The sequence below is a fragment of the Daucus carota genome, chromosome 9 (assembly GCF_001625215.2).
Source record: "Daucus carota subsp. sativus chromosome 9, DH1 v3.0, whole genome shotgun sequence".
Classification (NCBI taxonomy): domain Eukaryota; kingdom Viridiplantae; phylum Streptophyta; class Magnoliopsida; order Apiales; family Apiaceae; genus Daucus; species Daucus carota.
The window spans coordinates 1,790,092-1,815,943 of record NC_030389.2 but is presented as its reverse complement, the minus strand read 5'-3'; the positions used below and the strand labels follow the sequence as shown (position 1 = coordinate 1,815,943).

Below are 25,852 nucleotides of genomic sequence, written 5' to 3'. Positions count from 1 at the left end.
AGACGTTAAATTTAATTTTTTTCGTTAAGTTCAAGTTAACCATGATGTTTAACATTACTCGTGTGCTTGTTCTTTTGAAACTTAAGTATTTATGCTTGTCTTTAAATTTTATTTAAATTTTGCAGCTTTTGATTTTTTTCAATTCCAGTAAAATTAGAAAGTAAATAAATCTAATACAAAAAAGAGAATTTCTATTAATAAAACTAGAAAGTAAATAAATCAAATAAAAAAATATGACAAAAGATTTTATATTAATAACACTAGAAAGTAGTATTAAGCTTTTAATTCCAGTACAAGTCCAAAACTCCGGATACACACACTTATATTTACTGGAAAATGAAGTTATGTGTAACACACAGTCAGCAAAAGTAGCTGTTATTTTTTCACCTCAGTTGCTATCGTTAGGTTTTTTAATTTGATTTAACGGAATGCAACCGTTAGTCTATTAAGTGGTTTATATTAGATCAAAAAATTTCGAAGTGATGCGGATGATACATTGGGCTGAAATAAGTGATCCATTTGATAATTAACCCTTTCATGACTTATACTTTTTTCCCAAACAATTTAATCAATTATAAGTCTTAACAAACTTCTAAATTTTACTTTACTTATTTTTCTTTAAGCAATAAACACTTATTTTAAACTCACGTAAACGCGTCTCAGTCAATTTCACACAGAATTCCAAACTACTCAGTTTCACAAGAAAAAATTTCCCAGCTACTCAGTTTTTACTTTCTAGGCATCCCATTTCTGCAAATCGCAGCTCAAAGAGGCTTGAACGATGTTGTCAGTGAAGAGAGGAGCTCAGACACTAGCCACTGCTCATTTTCATGCTCTCACTTCATTCACTTTGATGCCTCCAATTGTAAGCACCCCAATTTCTCTTTTTCATTCTCATTTTCTTCTTTTCTCTACTAAGCCTAACCCTAATTCACAACCCAAACCCCCCTTTATTCCTTCTCCATCCACCACTCATCCCGAACTAAAACAATTACTCTATCATAAATTTAAGCTTGGTTTTGATAAACTCGACGATGCTTTTCTTCTTTTCTCTACTAAGCCTAACCCTGATTCACAACCAAAAGCCCCCTTTATTCCTTCTCCATCTACCACTCATCCCGAACTTAAACAATTACTCTATCACAAATCTAGGGTTGGTTTCGATAAACTCGACGATGCTCTTCTTGCGTTCGATCAAATGCTCCGTCTGAAATCTGGGCTTTCTGTTGTGGATTTCAACCAACTCTTAACCGCTCTTGTTCGCATGAAAGAATACTCTGTAGCTATCTCCATGTTTAGAGAATTGCGTGTTTTAAGCATTCCTGCTGATATTGTTACTTTTAATACTGCCATTCATTCCTGTTGTCACTTGGATACCCTTGATTATGCCTTTTCATTGCTTGCTGGAATCATCAAGAGTGGTTGGGTGCCCGATGCCTTTACCTACAACACTCTCATCAAGGGCCTTCTATCTCAAGACAGGCCTTTGGAGGCTGGGGATTTGTTTAACAAGCTTATCACATATCAAGAAATTCAGCCCAGTGTAGTTACGTATAACACCATCATTGATGGTCTCTGCAAAACTTCAAATACCTCCATGGCTCTCAAGTTTTTAAGAAAGATGGAGAAGTTAGGTTGCAGACCCGATATTATAACTTATAACTCGATTATCGATTCTCTGTGCAAAGAAAGACGAGTCGATCATGCATTTGATCTTGTGTCTGTAATGACCCAGAAAGGCATTCCACCAAATGTTATAACATATAACAGATTACTTCAAGGTCTGTGCAGCTCCAGCCGGTGGGAGGACATTGGGCCGTTGTTAAGTGAGATGGGTGTTAGGAAGATCTCTCCTGATCTGCACACCTATAATATACTGGTCGATGCACACTGCAAAGAAGGGAGGACAACAGATGCAGAAGATGTGATTGCAATTATGATCCAGAAAGGTGTGCCTCCTGATGTAGTCACCTACAATACGCTTATGGATGGATTTTGTCTAAGAGGCAACACTGACAGGGCATTAGAGGTGCTGAATACCATGAGGAGTAATGGGATAGTGCCAAACTGTTATAGCTATACTATCCTCATCGATGGTCTCTGCAAGAACAGAAAACTTGACGAGGCCAGAAATATTTTTGATAAGTTTGCTTCGAGAGGTTTGCAACCTGACGTCATAACACACAACACAATGATCAGAGGACTTTGTCAAGAAGGGTTACTTGAGGAAGCAAAGCTATTACTTTCTGAGATGGAAACTAGTGATTGTTTGCCTAACGATGTGACTTACAACACGATCATCCGTGCAAGTCTTTTGAATAAAAGATATGAAGAAGCAGTTGTATTGATAGAGAACATGCGAGCTCGTAAATTCTCAGAAGATGCATCTACCACATCCATGGTACTAGACCTATTATCTAAAGAAGAACAAGACCCCTCCGTTCTTGCTTTCTGCAAATGGTTTTTGCAATAAGTACTGAATTTTATGGTTCATTGTTATGTATTGTCATATTTTAACTTCCTTTAGTTTTCTGCTATAGTCATATGTTTTGCTGAGCAAAGAATTATTCTAATTAGCAATGTAAGGGGTTCCATCAATTTGTTAAGAGCTACTGTAATAGACAATAGATTTGAGACAGTAAGACAATGTCTTCAATTTGTATTAAGTACAGTCTATGTTGAAGTTGTCATTCAGAATTAAAACATAGTATCTCGATGCCTCTCATATACAAAAAGAAGAAATCAGCATCTGAAAATAATAAAAGAAGCCATGCATATATTGAGATAACTTTATTTTAGATATACTCTTCAGCGAATATATGTATAAACATATTCTTAAAAGAGTCCAGAGGTCAATATGTGCAACGGAGGAAGAAGACAGAACTGAAGTTGAGTAGAGGCTCTGGAATTATTCTCTTAATGTGACTTAGCAGCTGATAGTGGTCATTATTGGAGGAGTCAAAAATAAATTGATTACATCTGGTGCTTGGCTTTTTATCTTTGAATTACTGCTGATGATAAATTTTTTCAACCACAACTTCTCATGTTTCTTGTTTTGTTGGGACTTCCTGGATGGTTTTGTACTCCAGGTACATACTTAATTGTCTGACTTGGCAACTAAGGGTACTTATGTTAGACCCCTATTATTGAGGATCCCAGGGATCCGGCCAAATACTATGAGCTTGTTGAGGTGGTTTTGTTAATATCTTATATTGTCTAAAGTTGTTGTGCCTTATCAGCTTTGATAATGGTGTGAATTAATCCTACTAGTTGGAGATCGTTTCTATGTTTCTCTCAGGAAATGTTGCTAAAAGTCAGGAAATGTTTCTATGTTGTTGATCGTTTCTATTAGCTTCGATGTTAACAACTATTTTCGTATATATGTATTTAACATTTGTGAAATTGAAGAAAATTATTCTTTATTCAGAGCCTAGCAGTCATCTTCTCCATTGGGGTATAGAGAGGGAGGTTTAGGAATCACTGTAGCCAATTATTTGCTCTATTATATATGTATTTTTCTAATCATTTCTGCTAACTATTTAACTAATCCAGTGCAATTATTTAATTTCTAGAGCAATTTGTATTGAAATTTGTATTCATGTTGTCGCGAGTTCTGTTGAAAGTAGGTTTGTCAGGCCTTGTAGGAAAGTCTAAATTGTTCTTTATGTAAAACCTTATCTAGTAAGGTGTCCTGACCCTTGCTGAACATATACAAAGTTGTTTACATAAGATGATTTTATGCTTTTCCTAGGTGATAGAACTTGGATGCCTTGTAGGACATTCGATATGAAGGCTCCAGCGACTTCCGTTCCTTTTTTTGCGCTTTCACTTTTCCGGTGTACTGAGTGTTTGTCATCTCTAAAAGTAGAGCAAGATGTTGCAGTCCTTCAAAGGTTATATCAGTGAGGTCGTCTTGATACAGCGATAAGTAACATCGGACTCGGTCCGCGGCGGTGGCGCAAATGCTTAGAATATGCAAGTTGCACTAGAGGCTCATCTGTTAATCCATGGATGAAACTTAAAGAGCTGGACAAAACATATATATATATATATATATATATATATATATATATATATATATATATATATATATATATATATATATATATATATGTTATTAAGATTGTTTGTTAAGGGTTTTGTCATATAAAAATTAAAAGAATAGGTCTTAATTTAAATTATAAATTTTATAAGGTTCGATCATAAAATATTTGGATTGTTAACATGTATTTTCTATATTAATAAATAAATGAATATTCAAATTGATCATGTGTAGAAATAATAACAAATTTTTATCAAATAATTAAATTAATATATCTACACAGTGATAACAGAATATATAAGAATTCTATGTTTTTAAAATAATAAATTTCATGAGCACGATTGGATAGTCTAGTGGCAAAGGCTTATCCTCGTACTCATTTGTAAGGCTATAAGCCATATTAGTCAAAAAAATAATAAATAAATTTTATCATATATTGAAATTTTTATCAAAAATCACCACTTATTTACTGTTTATATTTATCATCCATCTAATATTTTAGTTGTTCAAAAAATATTATTCTTGTCTAACAAATGATCCTCAACTCCTCTCGATGCATTGCAAAACCATGATCTACCATGATCTTCGGTAACATTATGCCTCCTAAGACAACTTAACCGTGGAGTCACAGAGAATATACACAGCAGGAAACACAACTTAACTGTGGTCGTTGGCGATATAGTTTGGACTATCAAACACGTACAGGCGAAATGTTTTGGAACTTTTGATTATAAAAATTGATAATCAAAACTCAAACAATCTTTGAGTGTTATTTGACTAGAGGCTCATATTATTTCTCTCATTTTTATATTTTTTTTGACTATAAAAGTTGATGATCAAAACTCAGACAATCATTTGAGTATTTTTGTGAAAAAAGAATTAATTTAATAATAAAAATACATACGACATGTTAAAATAAATTTAGTCTATTGCTGACTAATAGTTTTTATGAATACAAAATCAAGCGAACTCTTGAAGTTAATATGTGTATGTGTATCAGTTTCATCATAGCTAGTTTAAACTATGGACCGTAATTGTAATAATCACAAAAAAGCGGCTATTTTCGATCACCAAATTATGATCATTTTCGACCGCGTGGAGATGATCAAATATAACCTAGTTGAATTTAAAGTTCCGGTCGAAAAATATGTTTCTGACTGCCTTTTTTGACCGCTTAATTTCGACCAAATATAGTCGATTTTACTAGGTACAAAAATTTCTATCCAAAATATTGAAATTCTGACTTGGCCATCCGAATAATTGATGAAATTTGATCGAAATTATGAAATTGACCATGCTTTCAACTTTTCCGCACTTAATCTTAAATTCGATTGTATTCTATCGACTATATATTAGACCGTATATGGTTGCAATTATGTGGGCATGATCATATTTCTTTGTTGTGAGTTGGCTCTGCATAGCAATCTCCTTCCACTCTGGGGCTCTGGCTGACTGTTAGCACATTTGATTAGTTGAAGACAAAAACATTATAAATATGCTTAATCTTTATATATGTAGCTCCCAATAAAATATGTAAAAGAAGAACATTGAATCAAGGATAAAGGTTCAAATGATAATCGTAAAAATATGTGCTTCCTATACTCTTTTTGTAATGAAAAAGGACCTAACAATGTCCATAATATTGTTGCTCGAGTCTGTATTTGTTCCTATTTGCGGCTAATGCCTCTGATATTATAATTTGGGGTTTCTGGAAGAGAGCTAAATGTAATTTGTGATGATACAAAGCCTGCTAATGTCTAGTCTACACTGAACTTGTCAATTGTAACTTCCGCTCTGTTCAGATTTTCCTTTTTCTTAATAGGCGCTTGATGTGGGAAAAAGAGTTCGACACAAGCTATGTAGGCTTCAGTAAAGACGGTGCACAATTGCTAGCGGATAATACCGACATCAAACTTGTGTGTAAGATCAAATCATTCATCAAAACTCCTATTTTCATGTTGTGCTTTTCCTTGTGTAAGAGTGATGGAGGTAAGGTGCTTGATTTACTTGTTCTTCATATTGCAGGAGTCGATTATTTATCTGCTGCTGCCTATGATGATCTGATTTCTTCTCACAATGTTTTTCTTGAAGGCAAGTAAGCAAATCAATCCATCAAATGTTATAATTTGTCTCGACATCACTTAATTATTTTGAAATTCTGTCAGGAGATTATCCTGGTCGAAGGTCTCAAGTTGGATAACATTGAAGCTGTAGCATATACTGTCAATTGCTTGGCGCTGAGGGGTCTCCAGGAAGACGAATACTTGTCAAGTAATACACTCTTGTAAGTGCTTATTTCAACAAGTTATTTTTTTTTTTTTGAAGAACAAGTTAATCTCAGAAAGCAAATCTTAGTTTAAAACTTGTGTTTGTATCAACTCTCTAAATTTTAATTCTTTTTCCGGTACAAGCTAAAGTGATTAAATTGACAACTGCAGACAACTACAGCTCACAAGCCTTTTACTGGAGATAGATGCTGCAACAGATACTTCTTGAAGCTTGTTTTAAGGAATTGGCTTCATGCATATAGGGGGATTGTTAACTTTCATGACTTATCTCTCACCTTCTTAAATAAATTCATGAATGATTACATAGCATTTATGAACCTGATTTTAAATCTTTTGATGCAATATTTATATTTTAAATTCATGAATTATTACATAGCATCTTTGATAATTTGATATCGTTGTTCACAACTGTGATACTGCTATTTGTGGTAGTGCTACCTGAGTACATGACTGTTGGGTTATAAACCTCTTGGCCCAATACACTAAGGCCCAAGGCAGGTCCGGCCCATTATTTGAACTCCACCCACGCTCCTAGTCTGCAACGGTCGAAGGGCGGAGATCCCGCCTCATTAACACACCATTACCTCCCTCCCGCATCGGGAGGGAACGTTACACAGCTCAGGTTCATCTCCCCCCTATATAAAGGAGGTAAATCAAGGGTAAAAGATATTCACAACTTTATACATTCTTACATACTTGCTTGCAGTTCTCTAAACCCTTCTTAGAGCCACTAACTTATTCTCACACCGGAGGTGAATCGGGGGGACAAACCCTCGCATTCTTCTCTGTTTCAGGTCATACTCAGGCTTTGGTATCCGGCAGAACTTTGGCTCTAACATTGGCGCCGTCTGTGGGAACTGCAAGTAGAATTTCTCATAAATCAACACCATGACAAACACAACCGAACAAACCACTGGAAATACCTCCAACCCAAACCCAGGTTTCGACTTTGGCAATAGTCCCGAAGGGCTGTTGCCCACCCCCGAAGAACAACAGCAGATGCTGTTGAAATGGCGAGAAGAGCAGGCTGCTAAAGCCCAATCTTCCAAGACCAAAGAGCAAGAAGCTGCCCGACTAGCCAAGAAGAGGGAAGCCGACGAACTCCGGCTGAAGGCCCTCCAGCTACAAAGGGAAGAGATTGAGCTCCAAGAGAGAGCCCTCCGAGAGGCCTTGGAGGCCGAAGGAGATCGATTGCCGGAAGGCGAAGGAAATAAGAAGAGGAATCGGGAAGACCAAGACGGGTCTTCGGACTCCGAGTCGCATTCCCGAGGGCCTCGTCACAGGCATGCCACACCTTCGGATACCGAAGGAGAGGAAGGTCCCCACGTTAGGGACCGACTTCGCCGAATGGAGAAGGCCATGTTTGGGGACAAGACGTTGACCCATGAGCCAGTGATAGTCGAGGAGATCGAGCAATATCGGCCGCCCCCGGGTAGACAGTTCCCGAAGATGAATGAATTTAACGGGAAGGGCGACCCGATCGATCACTGCGACAAATACGAGTCCCTGATGACTGGAATGGGGCATTGTGATATCATGCTATGCAAGATGTTCAAGACCTACCTGAAGGGATCCGCTACGATGTGGTACCGATCCCTGCGACCAAGGTCGGTCAGTTCTTATGATCAATTGAAACGCAAGTTTTTGAGGCACTACTCTCATTTGTGCCGAAGAGAAAAGGATACAGAAGCCCTTATTCATTGCCGGCAGAGGCCCAATGAGGAGTTGGGCGATTACTTGGCCAGGTTCAAGGAAGAAGCTGGGATGGTCACTAATCTGGATAAGGTGAAGGCTGCGGGGTTCCTGACGGCTGGTCTGGATCCGGTTAAGGGTAAGAAGCTCCGATCATCTTTGTACGATATACCCCCCAAATCGCTGAATGACATCTATTTGCGGGGAGAAAGCATCAGAAGGAAGATGGAATCCATCGGGGGACACAAGGGCGACCGGAAAGATGATCGGTACAGTTCCCGTTCGGACGGCAGGGGAAAGAGAAATGACGGCCGCCGAAGCAGGAGAGATGAAAGGGATGAAAAGCTGGATAGGGGGGCCGAACGAAGGAGAGATAGAGACAGCACTGTGTTCACTCCTCTGAATACATCTGTCTCCAAGATTCTTAACGAAATTAAAGGGAAGCCAGGATTCGTTCGACCGCCGAAGATGAAGATCCCAGATTACAAGAAGAACTCTGATAAGTATTGCGACTATCATCGGGACAACGGGCATAATACCGATGAATGCTACCACTTGAAGAAGTTAATAGAAAGGATGGTCAAGGCTGGCGATTTAAACCAGTATGTCAAGGATCTGAGGGATCGGTTGGGTCCCAGAGAAGATAAAGGAAAGGCGCCCGAAGAAGGTGAGAGGTATAGAGGTGAGGTCCGAACGATTTTCGGGGGAACAATTCTGGACCGAAGTAGCAAAACAGCTAAGAAGAAGTACGCCCGGCAAGTCTACAATCTCTATAGCATCAACTCCACCAAACAGTCGTATCCTATAATGTTTTCACAAGAAGATTATGAAGATGTTATGCTGCCGCACGAGGATCCGCTGGTCATAAATCCTGTGATCGGCCAGAACAAGATCTGGAAGGTTCTGGTGGACGGGGGAAGTTCTGTTAACGTCCTCTACTACAACACCTACCAGAAGATGAACCTGGAAGGCAAGCAGATCGATACCTGCTACGAGGCACCCCTCTATGGTTTCGGCAACCAGCCGGTCCCGATTGAAGGTACGATCCACTTGCCCTTATTGCTCGGTAAATCCCCTTATACTGTGGAAAAACAGGTCAAGTTCTATGTGGTCCGAGTCGAGAGTCCCTTCAATGCCATCTTGGGAAGGCCTGTTCTCACTGCTTTCGAAGCCATTGCCTCTATTCCCCACCTTAAGTTGAAGTTCCCGACCGAAAAGGGGGTGGGCGAGATGAGAGGTGATCAGAAGGCAGCTAGGATCATTATGCTGGAAGACTTGGAGAAAGATAAGGATCTAGGTGGCGCCGAAGGAAACAAACGGCGCCGAACCGAAGATGGTCCTGGGGGCAGTGGCCATGCCCTACATATTGAGTTGGAGAAGTTTGGGAATGATCTCTCAAACCCGATAGCCGAACCAGGCACTGAAACCGAAGAGGTGGAATTATATGCAGGATGCTCGGGAAAAATGGTTCGGATCGGTAAAGATATGGAATCAGGGTTGAAGGAAAAAGTGATTGATATGGTCCGTCGCTACCATGATGTTTTTGCCTGGGGGCCCGAGGATATGCCGGGGTTGGATGAGTCGATCGCTCGGCACAGGCTGAATGTTCATCCACAGGCTGTGCCCGTTAAGCAAAAGAAGAGGAACTTCGCTGTGGAGAGGCAGAAGGTGATTGAGGCCGAAGTTGAGAAATTACTGGAGGCCAAGTTCATCGAAGAAATCGAGTATCCAGAATGGTTGGCAAATGTGGTGGTGGTCAAAAAGTCAAACAACAAGTGGAGAATGTGTGTCGATTATACCGACCTCAACAAGAATTGCCCGAAGGATCACTACCCTCTGCCGAACATCGATCAGCTGATAGATGCCACCTCTGGCTATCAAATACTCAGCTTTTTGGATGCATTCTCAGGGTATCATCAGATCGCCATGGATGCCGAGGATATTCCTAAGACAGCATTCATTACCCCGAAGGGAACCTATGCTTACATCAAGATGCCCTTCGGTCTGAAAAATGCGGGGGCCACTTTCCAAAGGATGGTGAACAAAGTCTTCGCCGATCAAATAGGCCGAAACATGGAGTGTTACGTAGACGATATGATAGTGAAGTCCTTGTTTCAGGATCACGCCGATGACCTCAAGGAATGCTTCGAGACTCTAAGACGGAACAACATGAAGATCAACCCCGCCAAGTGCACCTTCGGGGTTTGTAGTGGCAAGTTCCTAGGGTACATGGTCAGCGCAAGGGGGATCGAGGCGAATCCCGAGAAGATAAAGGCAGTGGTAGAAATGGAAGCCCCGAAGACCATTCGGGACATTCAGAAGCTAACGGGGCGACTGGCAGCCCTCCGAAGGTTCATCTCTCGGTCGGCAGAAAAAGCGCTCCCCTTCTTCGAAGTTTTGAAGGGAGCCAAGAATTTTGAGTGGGGGCCGAACTGCATAAAGGCCTTCGAAGAAATAAAGGAATATTTGGTTAAAGCCCCTCTGTTGCTGAGGCCCGATCCGAAGGAGACCCTCCAGCTGTACTTGGCAGTAAGTGACCGAACCCTTGGGGCGGTCTTAGTGAAGGAGCACGAGAAGAACCAACATCCGGTCTTCTATGTGTCTCATATGCTGAGGGATGCCGAAACCCGATACCCGAATGCCGAGAAGTTCGCATATGGGCTGGTCATGGCCTCCCGAAAATTGCGACACTATTTCCAGGGACGAACGATACAAGTGGTCACCGACCAACCTTTGAAGAAAATTCTTAGCCGACCGGAGGCTTCGGGCAGAGTCGTCGCCTGGTCTGTAGAATTGGGGGAATACGACCTAGAGTATGTTCCCCGAACAGCCATTAAAGCCCAAGCCTTGGTTGACTTCATGGTAGAGTGCAGTTTTTCCGGGCCGAAGGACTTGGAGCCGAAGGAACAGCTCATCCGGACTCCAGGAAAGTGGAAGTTGTTTGTAGATGGATCGGTGGCCGGGTCTAAATGTGGGGCTGGATTGATCCTTTCTAGCCCCGATGGATTTGATATTTGTCAGGCCATCCGATTCACTTTCCCTTTAACCAACAATGAGGCCGAGTACGAAGCCCTCTTGGCAGGAATGGGTCTAGCGAAGAATCTGGAAGTAAGGCATTTGAGGGCCTTCAGTGACTCCATGCTGGTCGTCAAGCACTTTTCTGGGGAGTATGAGCAGAAAGAGCCCCGAACGAAGGCTTACGCCACCAAAGTACGGGAACAAACTCAGTTTTTCGAAACATTTGAATTAAGCGCTATCGGTCGGGAGGACAATGGCCGCGCCGATGCTCTCTCTCGTTTAGCCTCGGCCGAAACACAGAATTTGACGGGGTCCATCTACTTGACGGAGGTAAAAATGCCTTCGGTCGACAAGAAAGCTTGCCTGGAGATTCATCAAGGCATAAATTGGATGACCCCCATCAGAACATACTTAGAAAAGGGGTTCTTGCCTTTAGAGAAAAAGGAAGCCCAAAAGATAAAGTACCGAGCAGCTAGCTACACACTGATCGGGGGCCGACTCTTTAGGCGATCAGTCTCTCAGCCCCTGCTCCGATGCTTGAATCCAGAGGAACAGCTTTTAGCCCTGGAGACGGTTCATGAAGGAATCTGTGGCGAACACCTGGCCGGCCGATCCCTAGCCCTAAAGATACTCCGGCAGGGATTCTTTTGGCCAACCCTCAGAGAAGATGCAGCCAACTATTCCAAGAAATGCCGACAGTGTCAAATCCACAGCAATGTTCCAAAGCAACCCCCGGAAGAAATGACTTCGGTCCTCAGCCCAATACCTTTCTCCATGTGGGCCATCGACATAGTCGGAATTCTACCGACCAGCACCAGGCAAGCCAAATATTGCATAGTGGCCATTGATTACATGACAAAGTGGGTCGAAGCCCGACCACTTTCAGCTATCACCGAGCAGGCTGCCAAGAAATTCTTCCTGGAGCAAATAATTGTGAGATTCGGTATTCCGATGGTGTGTGTATCCGATAATGGCACTCAGTTTGTTGGGAAGAAGTTCAAAGAATTCTTGGCCAGCTTCGGCATTCAACAAAGGTTCAGCTCGGTCGGTCATCCCCAAGGAAATGGGGCGATCGAGGCAGCCAACAAGATCATCTTTCACGGAATCAAGAAGCGCCTTGGAGAGGCTAAGGGACTGTGGGCCGAAGAACTCCCTTGGGTCCTATGGGCATACCGAACCACTCCTCGCTCTTCGACAGGAGAAACACCGTTTCGGTTAGCTTATGGGACCGACTCACTTGTCCCAGTGGAAGTTGGCCTGGAATCTTACCGAACCCAGGTCTTCAATCCCGACACTAATGACTATGGCCTCCGAGGCAACCTGGATCTCCTGGAAGAAGAAAGAGAAGCCGCCCATCAGAGGAACGTCCGATACCAACAGCAAGCATCTCAATATTACGATTCGGGTATCCGAAAGCGTTCTTTTAGAGTTGGGGACATGGTTCTCCGAGACTTGGCTACTTCCATGCCAATGAAGCAAGGAAAACTTATGCCAAACTGGGAAGGCCCATACACTGTTGTTGAGGTAGTTCGGCCGGGAACGTACAAACTTTCCACTCCGGATGGAAGCCCCATTAAGAACACTTGGCATGCTTCCCAGCTCCGGAAATATTATCAGTAAGGCTTCCCGACCGAACATTTTTACTTTCAGTACTTCCTTATGATTATGTAATTGCTTCCCTTACAATGAATAAAAGCTCCTACTTCAAAGTTATGAGTAAATTCAACCTGTTTAACACTCCGACCGATCCCGTAACTCGGGGCAACCTGATCAAAAAATTACGGGACCGAAGGAGTTGGCCTTGATTTAACTTAATATTTGCACGATTGTTTTTATCTACAATGGGGCCGATCGAGTACATAACTTAAAGATAATAACAATCTCCAAATATTGGGGGATCGAGACATTGTGCTGAAGCTAATTTTTAAGGCTAAAGACGCACATTTCCAAATTCAATTAGCGAATATCGAGATTTATCGGTCAAACGTAAAATCGCTAGAATTGTATTGAGACCGAACGGTCAAAGACGTACATATAAAAAAAAAAAAAAAAAAAAAAAAAATATATATATCGAACATGTATCGAAACCCGTCGGTTTAAGACATACAGTCGCATAAAAGCTGATTGGTCGGCCTAAAAGTGGCGACAACAAAACAAGTATGGAGACCGATCGGTCGAAGACATACCTTATCAAAGACATACATCGGAAAAAGACATGTATAGAGATAAACCAAGTATAGAAAGCAAGCCCGAAGGCAAAATTAATTGAAAGCCTGAAGGCGAAATATTTGTACAAGCCCGAAGGCAGATCGTTTTTACAAATAAAAGCCCGAAGGCAAACAAACTACCGAAACTAAACTACTCCGAATAGTCGGAATCAGGATCGGACGAGACTACAATAGGGTCGTCCGGGTCCTCACGGCCGACTGGATCCGAGGCTCCCTCGTCAAGAAGAAGCTTGTGATCCAACCCTTCCTTGTGGGCCCGGCGAACGGCCTCATCGTAGCCTATGTCCAGAAACCGATCCTCGGTCTTCTCCAGGAGCTTTTTTGCCTTCTTCTCCTTCTTGCGGGCAGCTTTCAACGCCAAGTTGCGGCGCTGAACCCTCCTGGTCAGAGTGTCGACCTGACCCTTCAGACGACCTTCAGACTCCCGAAGGTCCTTCAGGTCCTGGTGGGCGGCGTCCAACTCCGTCTTCAGGGCCGCGAGGGTGCTCTCAGCAAGATTGGCCCGAATGGTAAGGGCGTTGACCCCAGCCATCTGCTTTTGCATATCTTGGACCTTGTCGGTCACCGCCGCCGCCCAAGGAGAAGCCTGCACAGAATTCAAACAAGTCAAAAAACATATCCAGAACCTATATACACAAATAGATGAAGAACGGTGGCACTTACCAAAGAAAGGAAACACATCAGCTGTTCGCAAGCTTGCAAAGCAGTCGCCGACTCGTAAGTTCCTCGGTCGGCTGGCAAGACCTGCGATCGGCAGAGATCGCCCGCGACATCCTTAATACGGTCGGGAGCAAGGATCGCAATTGAGTCGGTCGACAGAACCGACCACTCCGGGACATAAGGCCGGACTTCAGAAGAGCCGTCCGGCCTATTCCTCTTCCTGGGTGCTTCCACAGCCGAAACCTCCTCAACCTCGGAGGCTTTCTCGACTAGTCCATCCGCACGACCGACCTCGGGAGTCTTCTCCCGGGAAGCATCGGCCTGAACTATAGCCCCGGCCGTCGACTCGCCGCGAGCCTTCGCTTCGGCCTCCTTCCTGGCCGCCATTGCCTTCGCGGTCTTCCTCTTGAGAGCTTCGGTTCGGGAAGACACTGCACAAAAAAGACAAAAGGGTTAAAACAATAAAGCAGATATAAACCCAGCAATTGACTATCAGAAAGAAAAGCAAAGAAGAAATAAGAGACTACCGTCACTACCCCAAAGAGTAAAGAGCCACTCTTTCTCCCGACTGGTCGACAGCAGAATCCGGTTCGGCTCCTGGACTTTGTTCAATTTCTCAAAGTCCTCCAGGTCCTTACCGGCCAAAGGGGGAGTGGTGATGATAGAAGGGTCTACCTCCCTCCACACAGAGAACTTGTGGATCGAGTGACCCCCCAAGTAGAACCACCGTTCGTGGGTACCCTTGTTGCTCGAGTTGGTTTCGCACCAATTCGGTCGGCCGGTCTTGCGGCCGATGGTATAAAAGCCATTGCTCTTGGCGTTTTTCTTGAAATCATGATGATTCCAGAAGAGAGCTGGCCGAGGAGACACGCCAGCCATCAGACACCGATGCTGGAATACATTTATGTATGTAAATCCGTTCGGGTCCAATTGGCCTAAGGCGATCCCCGTCTGCTTCAGAAGTTTCTTCAGCAGGGGAAGCATCGGGAGCCGAAAGCCGCACTTGAAGGCGTTTTCGGAGATACCGACACACCTGTGTCCTTCTTCCGACTCAGGTGTTTGGTAGATGCAATCGCTTTCTACGGCCGGGTAAATGTCCCACGACCGATGTATCTGGTACTTTATCCGAAACGACTTTAGATCCGCTTCGGTCAGTAAGGAAGGAAAGTTGGCCATAGGAAACTTCAGTGCATCACTGAAGTGATCCGCAGCCGAATAAGAAGTCCCGACTATGTTGTCCGACCGATCCATTTGCCTGCAAACGAGAGAAGGCAAATATGAGCCATGTACTCGGAAAGAAAGAAAAAAGAAGAAAAAGAGGGAAGCCCGAGTACAGAGGGCCGAATCGGGTCGGGCCAACGTGACTCAACTAAACCTAAACCTAGAGAGCCAACCCAAGTAGCAAATCGACACACATTCAAGACTCGACAGAAAATAAAATACAAGTAAAAGCAGCAAAACGGAGGGGGAAACGGCGGCAAGACCTAAGTTGAGAAACTGGGAACCGCCGGAAAATACCAACCACAACTCTAATCTACGACAACCCAACGAGATAGCGTTACAATATGGACAGAAAAGCAAAAGAAGACCACCGGCGACCAACAAGTATTTACGAACTGACGAAAAACTTTCACCGCAAAATACAAATACAAAGAATCGATGATATTCAGCAGCATTCTACAAAGACAGTAAAAGAAATCGACGAGGAAGGAAAAGGAACTTACTTGTTGGAGAAAGAACGGAAAGAAGCGGTGGAAATACGCCGGAACTGGGACTGCCGCCGGTTGCTGGGAGAGTAAGAGTTCGAGAGAGCGGGGAGTTGCAAAGAAAATGAAGAGATGTTGGAAATATGAAAAGAGATCGTGTAATGATTTGTATTTATAAACAAATTATGAAAAGGCGCGCCTCATTTAAGGCACCCTTTGGAATGCACGGCCCAGATTCAACGCACATCTCGAGGTAACGTCATCCAGCCAAAAAACACTCAAGCGTCACCATGCGTTGGCCAGATTAGACGTTTGAAATCATACCGAAGCATCTGTCGATCTCCCGGCCTGACACCTCATTCGATCGGTCGGTCGAAACAAACTTAGACTCCGGCCGCATTTGCAACCCGACCGAAGCCTGGGGACATGTTGGGTTATAAACCTCTTGGCCCAATACACTAAGGCCCAAGGCAGGTCCGGCCCATTATTTGAACTCCACCCACGCTCCTAGTCTGCAACGGTCGAAGGGCGGAGATCCCGCCTCATTAACACACCATTACCTCCCTCCCGCATCGGGAGGGAACGTTACACAGCTCAGGTTCATCTCCCCCCTATATAAAGGAGGTAAATCAAGGGTAAAAGATATTCACAACTTTATACATTCTTACATACTTGCTTGCAGTTCTCTAAACCCTTCTTAGAGCCACTAACTTATTCTCACACCGGAGGTGAATCGGGGGGACAAACCCTCGCATTCTTCTCTGTTTCAGGTCATACTCAGGCTTTGGTATCCGGCAGAACTTTGGCTCTAACAATGACCATGACTAGAAAGATCATCTGTATTAAAAATGTATAAGCTTACTTATGATGTAATGTAAAGTTTTGGACATTTTTTGTTTGTAATTTCAAAATAGATATAGATGTCAAAAATTGGTCATAGCACAATTATACATTTTAGTAATACATCATAGTGAAATACATGTTTTATGTCTTTTTATATAAAAATATATTAGAGCATCTCCAATAGTCTCTTAAATAGACTCTTAAGACTAAAAATAAGGAGCATGGAAAAATATAGAGCTTCAGTAGACTTTTAGTAACTCTTAAAAACACTAAGGCCTCGTTTGTTAACCCCCGGACGAAACCTAAAGAACTGGACGAGGCATCTTCCTATAATTCAGATTGTTTGTTATGAGTCTGTTACATTTCAACGACACTTAAATTCTCTGAATGAGCCACTTCAAAAAAATGTAGCCTCTCTCGTCCAGGAACTCTCTCGCCACGTCTTCGCATGTGTTGTACAGAATAAACCGTGTTATGCATAATTTTGAATACTGTAATTTCAATATTCTTTAAATTTTTGATTTATTATATTTCTTACTCTACTTTATATTTTAATTTTTATTAAATAACATAAGGTGGTTCTTAATAATACGGTTTACGCAAAGGGACGAAAACCCTAATTTTCTCTCCTCTATCGTGGTCTCTTACTTAGCGGCGGCAGGGGCTTCCACCGGATCTCTACCGGTGGAAAGCCCCAAAACCTTTTATTTACTTTCTTTTGTGTTTTTTCCTTCTTTCAATAAAACTTTTTTGACATTAGCTTGTTTTTTCGGATCTAAGGATTCAAAGCCTTTTCCGATTTGGCTTTCTTTTTATTAGATCTCAATTCCACAGAGCTACGGATTTCTCGTTCTTCCCGGTGCTTTTATCCTCGAAAGTGGTCCGAGTTATCTTGTTTTTTGGGTTTGTTCCCCAGATCTAAGGATTGCCTTGTTTTAGCTAATATTTCATTTACGCATTTGGTTGCTAGGTTGTCACGTTTGATTTTGATTTTTTGGTTGTCTCACCGTTTTGTGTGAGTTTATTATTTTCTCACCGTTTGTGTGAGTATGGTGCTTGATTTAGTAATACAAATTGTCAGGGGATTGCATTCTCAGTCGATAGCTCAAACTGTTTGTGGCGGAAGCGAAAGTGGTGAATAGGGATGGCAATCGGTCGGTATGGTTCGGTTTTAACGAAAACCGAAACCGAACCGAATACTATTTTTCAAAACCGAACCCGAACCGAACCGAATCGAAACCTGAAGTTCAAAAACCAAACCCGAACCACCGGTTTTCGGTTCGGTTCGGTTTTAACCGAAACCGAAAACTATATAAAAAATTCTGAAAAAATATATCTAAAATATAGGTTCATAAACAAGTCTTTTTCAAAATTTAACATATCCTCAATTTATTACACATATCCTCAATGTAAGTTAATTGCTATACACAAGAAAATAAAACATTATATTCTAATATACGATTGTATGGATTTTATTTTATTTATTTAGTTGAACAGATTTTTTGATGATATTTTTCTTTTGTTCAAATATTATTTAATACTAGATTATGTTTATTTTCTTATAAGAATATGTATTTAGTATTTATAAATAAATTTGTATTATATTCAATATTTGAATAAGTGATGAAAAATTATTTAAAAAAAAGATAACAATATAATTATTCTTTTTTACACATATCTTTTCATCTAGTGATAATGACTATTATTATATGAATATGATATACATACATACATACATACATACATACATACATACATACATACATACATACATACATATATATATATATATATATATATATATATATATATTATATGTATATATATATTGTATATCGGGTTCGGTCGGGTTTCGGTTTGGTTCGGATTCGAATCGGGTTTCGGATATTCGGGTCGGTATCGGTTCGGTTGGCCTAAAAACCAAACCCGTACCAAATTCAATCGGTTTTTAAAAATAAAAACCAAATCCGAAACCAAACCATAAAAACCGGGTTCGGTAAAAACCATTCGGGTCGGTTCGATCGGATATCCATCGGTTCGGAAAATTTTGCCATCCCTAGTGGTGAAGTATGTGTATATATCATCTTCAACAAATCATCTGATTTTATCTTCAAGAAGAATGAATTAGTCAGTGATTGTTTCTGTATTTTGTTTGTTCGACGCGACTGTTTATGTAGATGCCGTATGACGTTTTATTATTAAATTAACTCCTTTATCACAAAAAAAAAACATAAGGTAGTTCTTTTTTTTTTTGAGAAAACATAAGGTAGTTCTTAATTTGAACTATAAATTATGTATTAAAATTTTTATAAATTCTTTCAACTGCAAAAATATTTTTTTGTCTTATAAAAAAGTATATTACATTTTATCATTAAAAATTAATTTTTTTAGCAAACGTCACCATTCATTCAAGTATCATATTTATAATTTATCCATTTTTTCGATTATTCAGAAAATATTGTTCAGATGTAACAAACAACGTCATCCCTTCATCATTCAGATTTATCATTGGTTCAGTATTTCACTCATCCGGCAAATACCGTTAAGATTTAACAAATGACCCCTAAGAGTCTCTTGTCTCTCCTCTCTTTTAGGAGCCACTAGATAACTCTTAACTTGTATTTTATAATATAATATTCTCTCTCACCCATTTGAATAACTTTTGTCATAATGGAGTTCAAAGAAGAATAAAATATAATGTTAGGAGTGAGTATAAAGAGCATTATTAGAGCTCACCCTCCTAATAATGTACTAACTTGCTAGGAGCTCAATATTTTATATATTATTTAGGAGCAAACTAGGAGACTATTGGAGATGCTCTTACACTATGAATTCTTGCATGGGGCTTGTAGCCCAGTTCATTCTCACATAAAGCCCGTCATTCGGGCGGGCCGGGGCGGTTCGGGCCGGTTCAGGCGGTCTTCGAACCGCCACCGGTGGAACCGTAACCGCCACGCCTAGACTGGCGGTCCGGTTCGGTTCGGGCCGGGCTGCATCAATTGGAACTGTAACCGTTTGACACGGTTTACACAGTTAAAGCGGTTTGACGGTTCATGTGGTTAGCGGTTCGGACTGCGGTTCAATCACGTCAGTGACTCACTTGGCAGTGTAGGTTGTAGCATGTAGCTCTATGTAGTGACTTGAGGATGAGATGTTGTGATGTTTAAAATGGGCAGTAGGCACTTGGTTGGTTTTTCTTTTGATTTTTTTTGTTTATTTTGTTTTAAGTAACATGTAATTATTCTTAAATTTTAAACGAAAATTAACCAAATACACCTTCGACGTCGCCGGGGTGTGCAACAGCCGGTATGGATGGAGATCTTCGGGGCGGCAACATAAGCGGACTTTGAGTAGAATTTTGAGAGGATAACGTACCCCGACCTTCTTCCATAATTAAAAGAAAATATTAACAGAAAAAAATTACGCCCCGCCGGAAAAGCTTGAATATTTATGCCGGAAAAGCTTGAGCAGTTTAAAATTAAGAATAGTGTGCAGGTGGGGATTGGGAGCAATGGAGAATTGGGAGATAGAAGTATAGAACTGAGGTGGAGGTGGGTATTTATAAGGTCGGGACACCAACGGCTCCAAGCCTCCAACGGCTCTTCTAGCAGGTTAACGTTACAAAAAGGCAGTGAAACAGGTGTAGGAGCAGTGCAGCAATGCAGTGCAGGAGCAGAGGAGCAGTGCAGTGAAGCAGAGCAACCTGGCAGGTGAACGTTGCAAACGGGTCACGAGTTGTGCGGGCTGGCAGTTCGCAGTTCACCGTGGGATGCGCGGTTCGCGGTTCAACGCGGGCTTGCGCGGTTCGCGGGTCACCGTGGGCTTGCGCGGTTTGGCGTGCCGGTTCGTGGCGGTTTGCGAATCGAGTATTCTGGAACCGTAACCGGCTCGTCAGCAACCACGGTTAGTGCCGGTTCGAACACGGCACATTAAAATACAAGTTAAATGGCGATTCGGCTCTGTTCGTGCCGAGCCAAACCACCCGAATGGCCAGCTCAATCTCACGTGAATGAAATAATTACAACTAAACCTAGATATTAAAATAGATTAATTAAGTTGCTCAAAACAAAAAGATAGATTAATTAAGAATTAACAAGTCAATATCTCGTATCACACGGATTATACAAAAATAAAGTTATAATTTGTGATTACTTATTTTCTGCCATTTTTTTAAGCATCGCTTGCACAAAAAAGTTTTGAAATTATTTAATAATGGTTCAAATATTATTAAATTATTATCATATTTTTTAAAAATAATTTATGAAACGCATAGATATGAATTGTTAAAATCGAAAATTCTAAAATTTTTGGTTGAGCTAATTTATTAATCATATTATTAGAAAATTTATTATAATATGAATATATTATTTAAACTAATATGTGTTAACATTTCAAACTTGAATCATTATTAAAAATAACTTGTGTATACAGCATGATATAACTTAATATTCTTAAAATTGAAAAATAGAAATATATCTAAATATATTTATTTATTGAGTAAATTATATAGTAAGGGTTGTATTTTAACTAAATCTTATAAATATGATGAAATATTCAAAAATTTCTGCAAGTCTATCTCATTTCTAAATTTAAGTCAATTTCACGCAAACAGAAAGAATTAACTGCTCAGTTTCACAAGGAGCGGCCTTAAGCTCAACTCGAATACAAACAGGCTCAAGTTCACACAGACAGAAAGAATTCCCAGCTCCTCAGTTTCTAGGCATCCCATTTCTGCAAATCCCAAACAATTTAATCAATTATAAGTCTTAACAAACTTCTAAATTTTACTTTACTTATTTTTCTTTAAGCAATAAACACTTATTTTAAACTCACCTAAACGCGTCTCAGTCAATTTCACACAGAATTCCAAACTACTCAGTTTCACAAGAAAAAATTTCCCAGCTACTCAGTTTTTACTTTCTAGGCATCCCATTTCTGCAAATCGCAGCTCAAAGAGGCTTGAACGATGTTGTCAGTGAAGAGAGGAGCTCAGACACTAGCCACTGCTCATTTTCATGCTCTCACTTCATTCACTTTGATGCCTCCAATTGTAAGCACCCCTTCTCTTTTACTCCATTCTCATTTTCTTCTTTTCTCTACCAAGCCTAACCCTAATTCACAACCCAAAGCCCCCTTTATTCCTTCTCCATCTACCACTTATCCGGAGCTAAAACAATTACTCTATCGTAAATCCAAGGTTGGTTTCAATAAACTCGACGATGCTCTTCTTGTGTTTGATCAAATGCTTGGTCTGAAATCTAGGCTTTCTGTTGTGGATTTCACACAACTATTAACCGCCCTCGTTCGGATGGAAGAGTACTCTGTTGCCATATCCATGTTTAGAGAATTGCGTGTTTTAAGCATTCCTGTTAATATTGTTACCTTTAATACTGCCATCCATTCCTGCTGTCACTTGAATCCACTTGATTATGCCTTTTCATTGCTTGCTGGAATCATCAAGAGTGGTTGGGTGCCCGATCTCTTTACCTACAACACTCTCATCAAGGGCCTTCTATCTCAAGACAGGCCTTTGGAGGCTGGGGATTTGTTTAAGAAGCTTATCAAATTTCAAGAAATTCAGCCCAGTGTAGTTACGTATAACACCATCATTGACGGTCTCTGCAAAACTTCAAATACCTCCATGGCTCTCAAGTTGTTAAGAAAGATGGAGGAGATAGGTTGTAACCCCGATGCGGTAACTTATACCTCAATTATTGATTCTTTGTGCAAAGAGGGACGAGTTGATCATGCATTGGATCTTGTGTCTGAAATGACCCACAAAGGCATATCACCAGATGTTATAACCTATAACAGATTACTTCAAGGTCTGTGCAGCTCCAGCCGGTGGGAGGACATTGGGCCGTTGTTAAGTGAGATGGGTGTTAGGAAGATCTCTCCTGATCTGCACACCTATAATATACTGGTCGATGCACACTGCAAAGAAGGGAGGACAACAGATGCAGAAGATGTGATTGCGATTATGATCCAGAAAGGTGTGCCTCCTGATGTAGTCACCTACAATACGCTTATGGATGGATTTTGTCTAAGAGGCAACACTGACAGGGCATTAGAGGTGCTGAATACCATGAGGAGTAATGGGATAGTGCCAAACTGTTATAGCTATACTATCCTCATCGATGGTCTCTGCAAGAACAGAAAACTTGACGAGGCCAGAAATATTTTTGATAAGTTTGCTTCGAGAGGTTTGCAACCTGACGTCATAACACACAACACAATGATCAGAGGACTTTGTCAAGAAGGGTTAGTTGAGGAAGCAAAGGTATTACTTTCTAAAATGGAAGTTACTGGTTGTTTACCTGACAGTGTAACTTACAACACGATCATCCGTGCAAGTCTTTTAAATAAAAGATATGAAGAAGCAGTTGTATTGATAGAGAACATGCGAGCTCGTAAATTCCCAGAAGATGCATCTTCCACATCCATGGTACTAGACCTATTATCTAAAGAAGAACAAGACCCCTCTGTTCTTGCTTTCTGCAAATGGTTTTTTCAATAGGTACTGAATTTTACGGTTCATTGCTTTGTATTGTCATATTTTATCTTCCTTTAGTTTTCTGCTACAGTAATATGTTTTGCTGAGCAAAGAATTATTCTAATTAGCAATGTAAGGGGTTCCATCAATTTGTTAAGAGCTAATAGACAATAGATTTGAGACAGTAAGACTATGTCTTCAATTTGTATTGAGTACAGTCTCTGTTGAAGTTGTCATTCAGAATTGAAACTTAGTATCTCGATGCCTCTCATATACAAAAAGAAGAAATCAGCATCTGAAAATAATAAAAGAAGCCTATGTACTACCTCAAATAATGCATATATTGAGATAACTTTATTCTAGATATACTCCTCAGCAAATATTTGTAGAAACATATTCTTAAAAGAGTCCAGAGGTCAATATGTACAACGGAGGATGAAGACAGAACTGAAGTTTAGTAGAGGCTCTGGAATTATTCTTAATGTGACTTAGAAGCTGATAGCGGTCATTATTGAAGGAGTCAAAAAATAATTGGATTACATCCCGTGCTAGGCTTTTTATCTTTAAATTACTTCTGATGATAAAATTTTTCAACCACAACCTCTCATGTTTCTTGTTTTGTTGGACTTCCTGGATGGTTCTGTACTGTAACATGTACTCCAGGTACATACTTAATTGTCTGACTTGGCAACTAAGGGTACTTATGTTGAGGTGGTTTAGTTAATATATTATGTTGTCTAAAGTTGTTGTGCCTTGTCAGCTTTGATAATGATGTGAATGAATCCTACTAGTTGGAGAACGTTTTTATATTCCTCTCAGTAAATGTTGCTAAAAGTCAGGTTTGCATGATGTGTCTGAGTCACTCTGAGGTGGCGATTGGTGTAAAATTTCTGATACTACTAAGAGAAAGATTGCAGTGATATGAGGAGGTCAATCTAGAGACGGAACAGGTTTGATATGTATGTGGATACCAAGAGGAACAAGATTTACTATCCAGGTTGCTCAATGTTAGCTACACACCCCCATGACTCCAAAAGATGTTAACTACTAATTTCGTATATATGATTTTAACTTATGTGAAATTGAAGAAATTATTCTTTATTCTTGGCGAGGTGTGACAGACTAAACATTAGTGAGCTAAGTATTCATGTTGTCGCGAGTTCTGTTGAAAGTAGGTTTGTCAGGCCTTGTAGGAATGTTTAAATTGTTCTTTTATGTAAAAACAATTGGGAGACTCATCTCACACAAGTGAACCTCAGTGGTTCACTTGTATCATACATAATTTTTAATATAATTGGAACTATAATGTTCTTAACCTTTTTGACCTTTTTGAGTTTATTTGATCTCTTGTTTTAAATTTTAAGATACTGTATTAAAATTAGCATAGGATGGGTCTTGGTTTAAACTATAAATTTTTATAAAGTTCTGTCATAAAATATTTTGGATTGTTAACATGTATTTTCTATATTACTTAAATGAATTATTCAAATTCATGTGTAGAAAAAATAACAAATTTTCATCAAATAATTAAATTTATCTATCTACATGTAGTAATAACGGAATATATATATAAGAATTCTAAGTTCTTAAAATAATAAATTTCATCATTCAACAAATATTGAAATTTTTATCAAAAATCACCACTTCTTTGGTGTTTATATTTATCATTCATCTAAATATTTTAATTGTTCAAAAAATTTTATTCAGGTTTAACGAATGATCCTAAATTCCTCTCGATGCACTGCAAAATCATGATCTTGGCTAACATTTTGCACCTATTCAGACTGCATGTAAGCAGATTGTTCTGTTCTGCAGCAATCTTTCCGTGATATTTTTATCGCTCAAAGACATAACACCTGTTTTCTGATGTGAATGAGGGGACATGTCGCCTATCTGCGTTTTTAAGCATTTAATCCTTAAGATTTGTATTTTTCCGCTATGCGGACAATTTATTTTCAACAAATACTTGCCAAAATTTATGAATTATGTTTGTTGTCATTGTTCTTTAAAGAAACCAAACTCTCCTTATTCCCGAACAAACAAGTACAAATCAAACTGAAAACAACAAGACAGACCATATGTCTGTGTATGAACCTATTGGAGAGAACTTAACAATTATTGAGAATACAAAACCTCTAGACATAGGCATCAGGGTTTAGGATGAGATAGGCTTCGACAACTTTGTACATGGATAGAACCTTTTCCTTGCCCGCCTTGATATCCTCTTCTTTAAGCATGAATTCTCCTTTAGTATAGTACTTGCTTGTTACCTTAGAGATGGTACCGCCACTAGGAGACGACTCAAACTTAACCTCGTAAGTTATTTTTTCAAGATTTTCCACCAAGGCGTCGCCTTCCAACAGTGTATAGTTGTAATTGTACTTGTCTTCATTAAGCTCGTCAATGTGGTACTTGACACTATTAAAAGTGCGACCTACATGAGTAATATTGATGTTATCCGATCAGTATAACCAGTAGAATTTTATAACTGGAGTCAATATGTGTGTTTATGTATGATCATGAGTATTTTAGAAGCAAGTGGTAAAAATAAACGCGAGAAAAAAGAGCGAACCATCAATGAAGTTGATTTGCTTGATGCTTCCGGCTCCTCCATCACCTTGAATATGTTCGATGCTCTTGATACCTTGGGGCAAGAGCTTTGGAATCAAGTTGTGAGAGTCGACGATGGAGGCCTTGAAGAGCCTTGATGGAGCAATAGGGGAAGTGTACTCATCAGTGAAGCTTGCGAAGCCCATTCTTGTTTACGTTAGGTTTTGGTGAATACTTAAAGATCAAACAAGATCGGTGAAGAGCTTCCTAAGTTGGTTTTAGTAATAAGGCTTAAGGATGGTATTTATAGAATAAGTAGAGATCTGCCGTGA

At 40.3% G+C, this 25,852-nt stretch overlaps 4 protein-coding genes and 1 long non-coding RNA gene across 5 annotated transcripts in view; 4 read left to right on the top strand and 1 right to left on the bottom strand.

Annotated features, from left to right (window-relative positions):
• Nucleotides 1-2,493, top strand: part of LOC108201021 (pentatricopeptide repeat-containing protein At4g31850, chloroplastic-like) — an 8,071-nt gene extending 5,578 nt beyond the window's left edge. The window contains exon 3 of the mRNA XM_064084482.1: nucleotides 778-2,493. Coding sequence (XP_063940552.1) covers nucleotides 778-2,473 — 1,696 coding nt within the window. The 3' untranslated portion in view covers nucleotides 2,474-2,493. The remainder of the gene's footprint in view (nucleotides 1-777) is intronic.
• Nucleotides 1-25,852, bottom strand: part of LOC108202529 (major strawberry allergen Fra a 1.07-like) — a 27,425-nt gene extending 1,573 nt beyond the window's left edge. The window contains exons 1-2 of the mRNA XM_017370969.2: nucleotides 25,543-25,852; nucleotides 25,065-25,404 (exon numbers count right to left, since the gene is read on the bottom strand). Of these exons, the coding sequence (XP_017226458.1) occupies nucleotides 25,106-25,404; nucleotides 25,543-25,726 (483 nt within the window). The 5' untranslated portion in view covers nucleotides 25,727-25,852 and the 3' untranslated portion in view covers nucleotides 25,065-25,105. The remainder of the gene's footprint in view (nucleotides 1-25,064; nucleotides 25,405-25,542) is intronic.
• Nucleotides 5,605-6,768, top strand: LOC135149202 (uncharacterized). Its single transcript, XR_010287442.1, has 3 exons — nucleotides 5,605-5,962; nucleotides 6,068-6,326; nucleotides 6,481-6,768. It is a non-coding gene; the product is annotated as an uncharacterized LOC135149202 (long non-coding RNA).
• LOC108201020 (uncharacterized) lies at nucleotides 7,219-12,660 on the top strand. Its single transcript, XM_017369307.2, has one exon. It carries the CDS (start codon nucleotides 7,219-7,221, stop codon nucleotides 12,658-12,660), a length of 5,442 nt encoding a protein of 1,813 aa, XP_017224796.2.
• LOC108202528 (putative pentatricopeptide repeat-containing protein At1g12700, mitochondrial) lies at nucleotides 21,113-24,051 on the top strand. The gene has a single exon (XM_064084456.1). It carries the CDS (start codon nucleotides 21,444-21,446, stop codon nucleotides 22,992-22,994), a length of 1,551 nt encoding a protein of 516 aa, XP_063940526.1. The 5' UTR covers nucleotides 21,113-21,443; the 3' UTR covers nucleotides 22,995-24,051.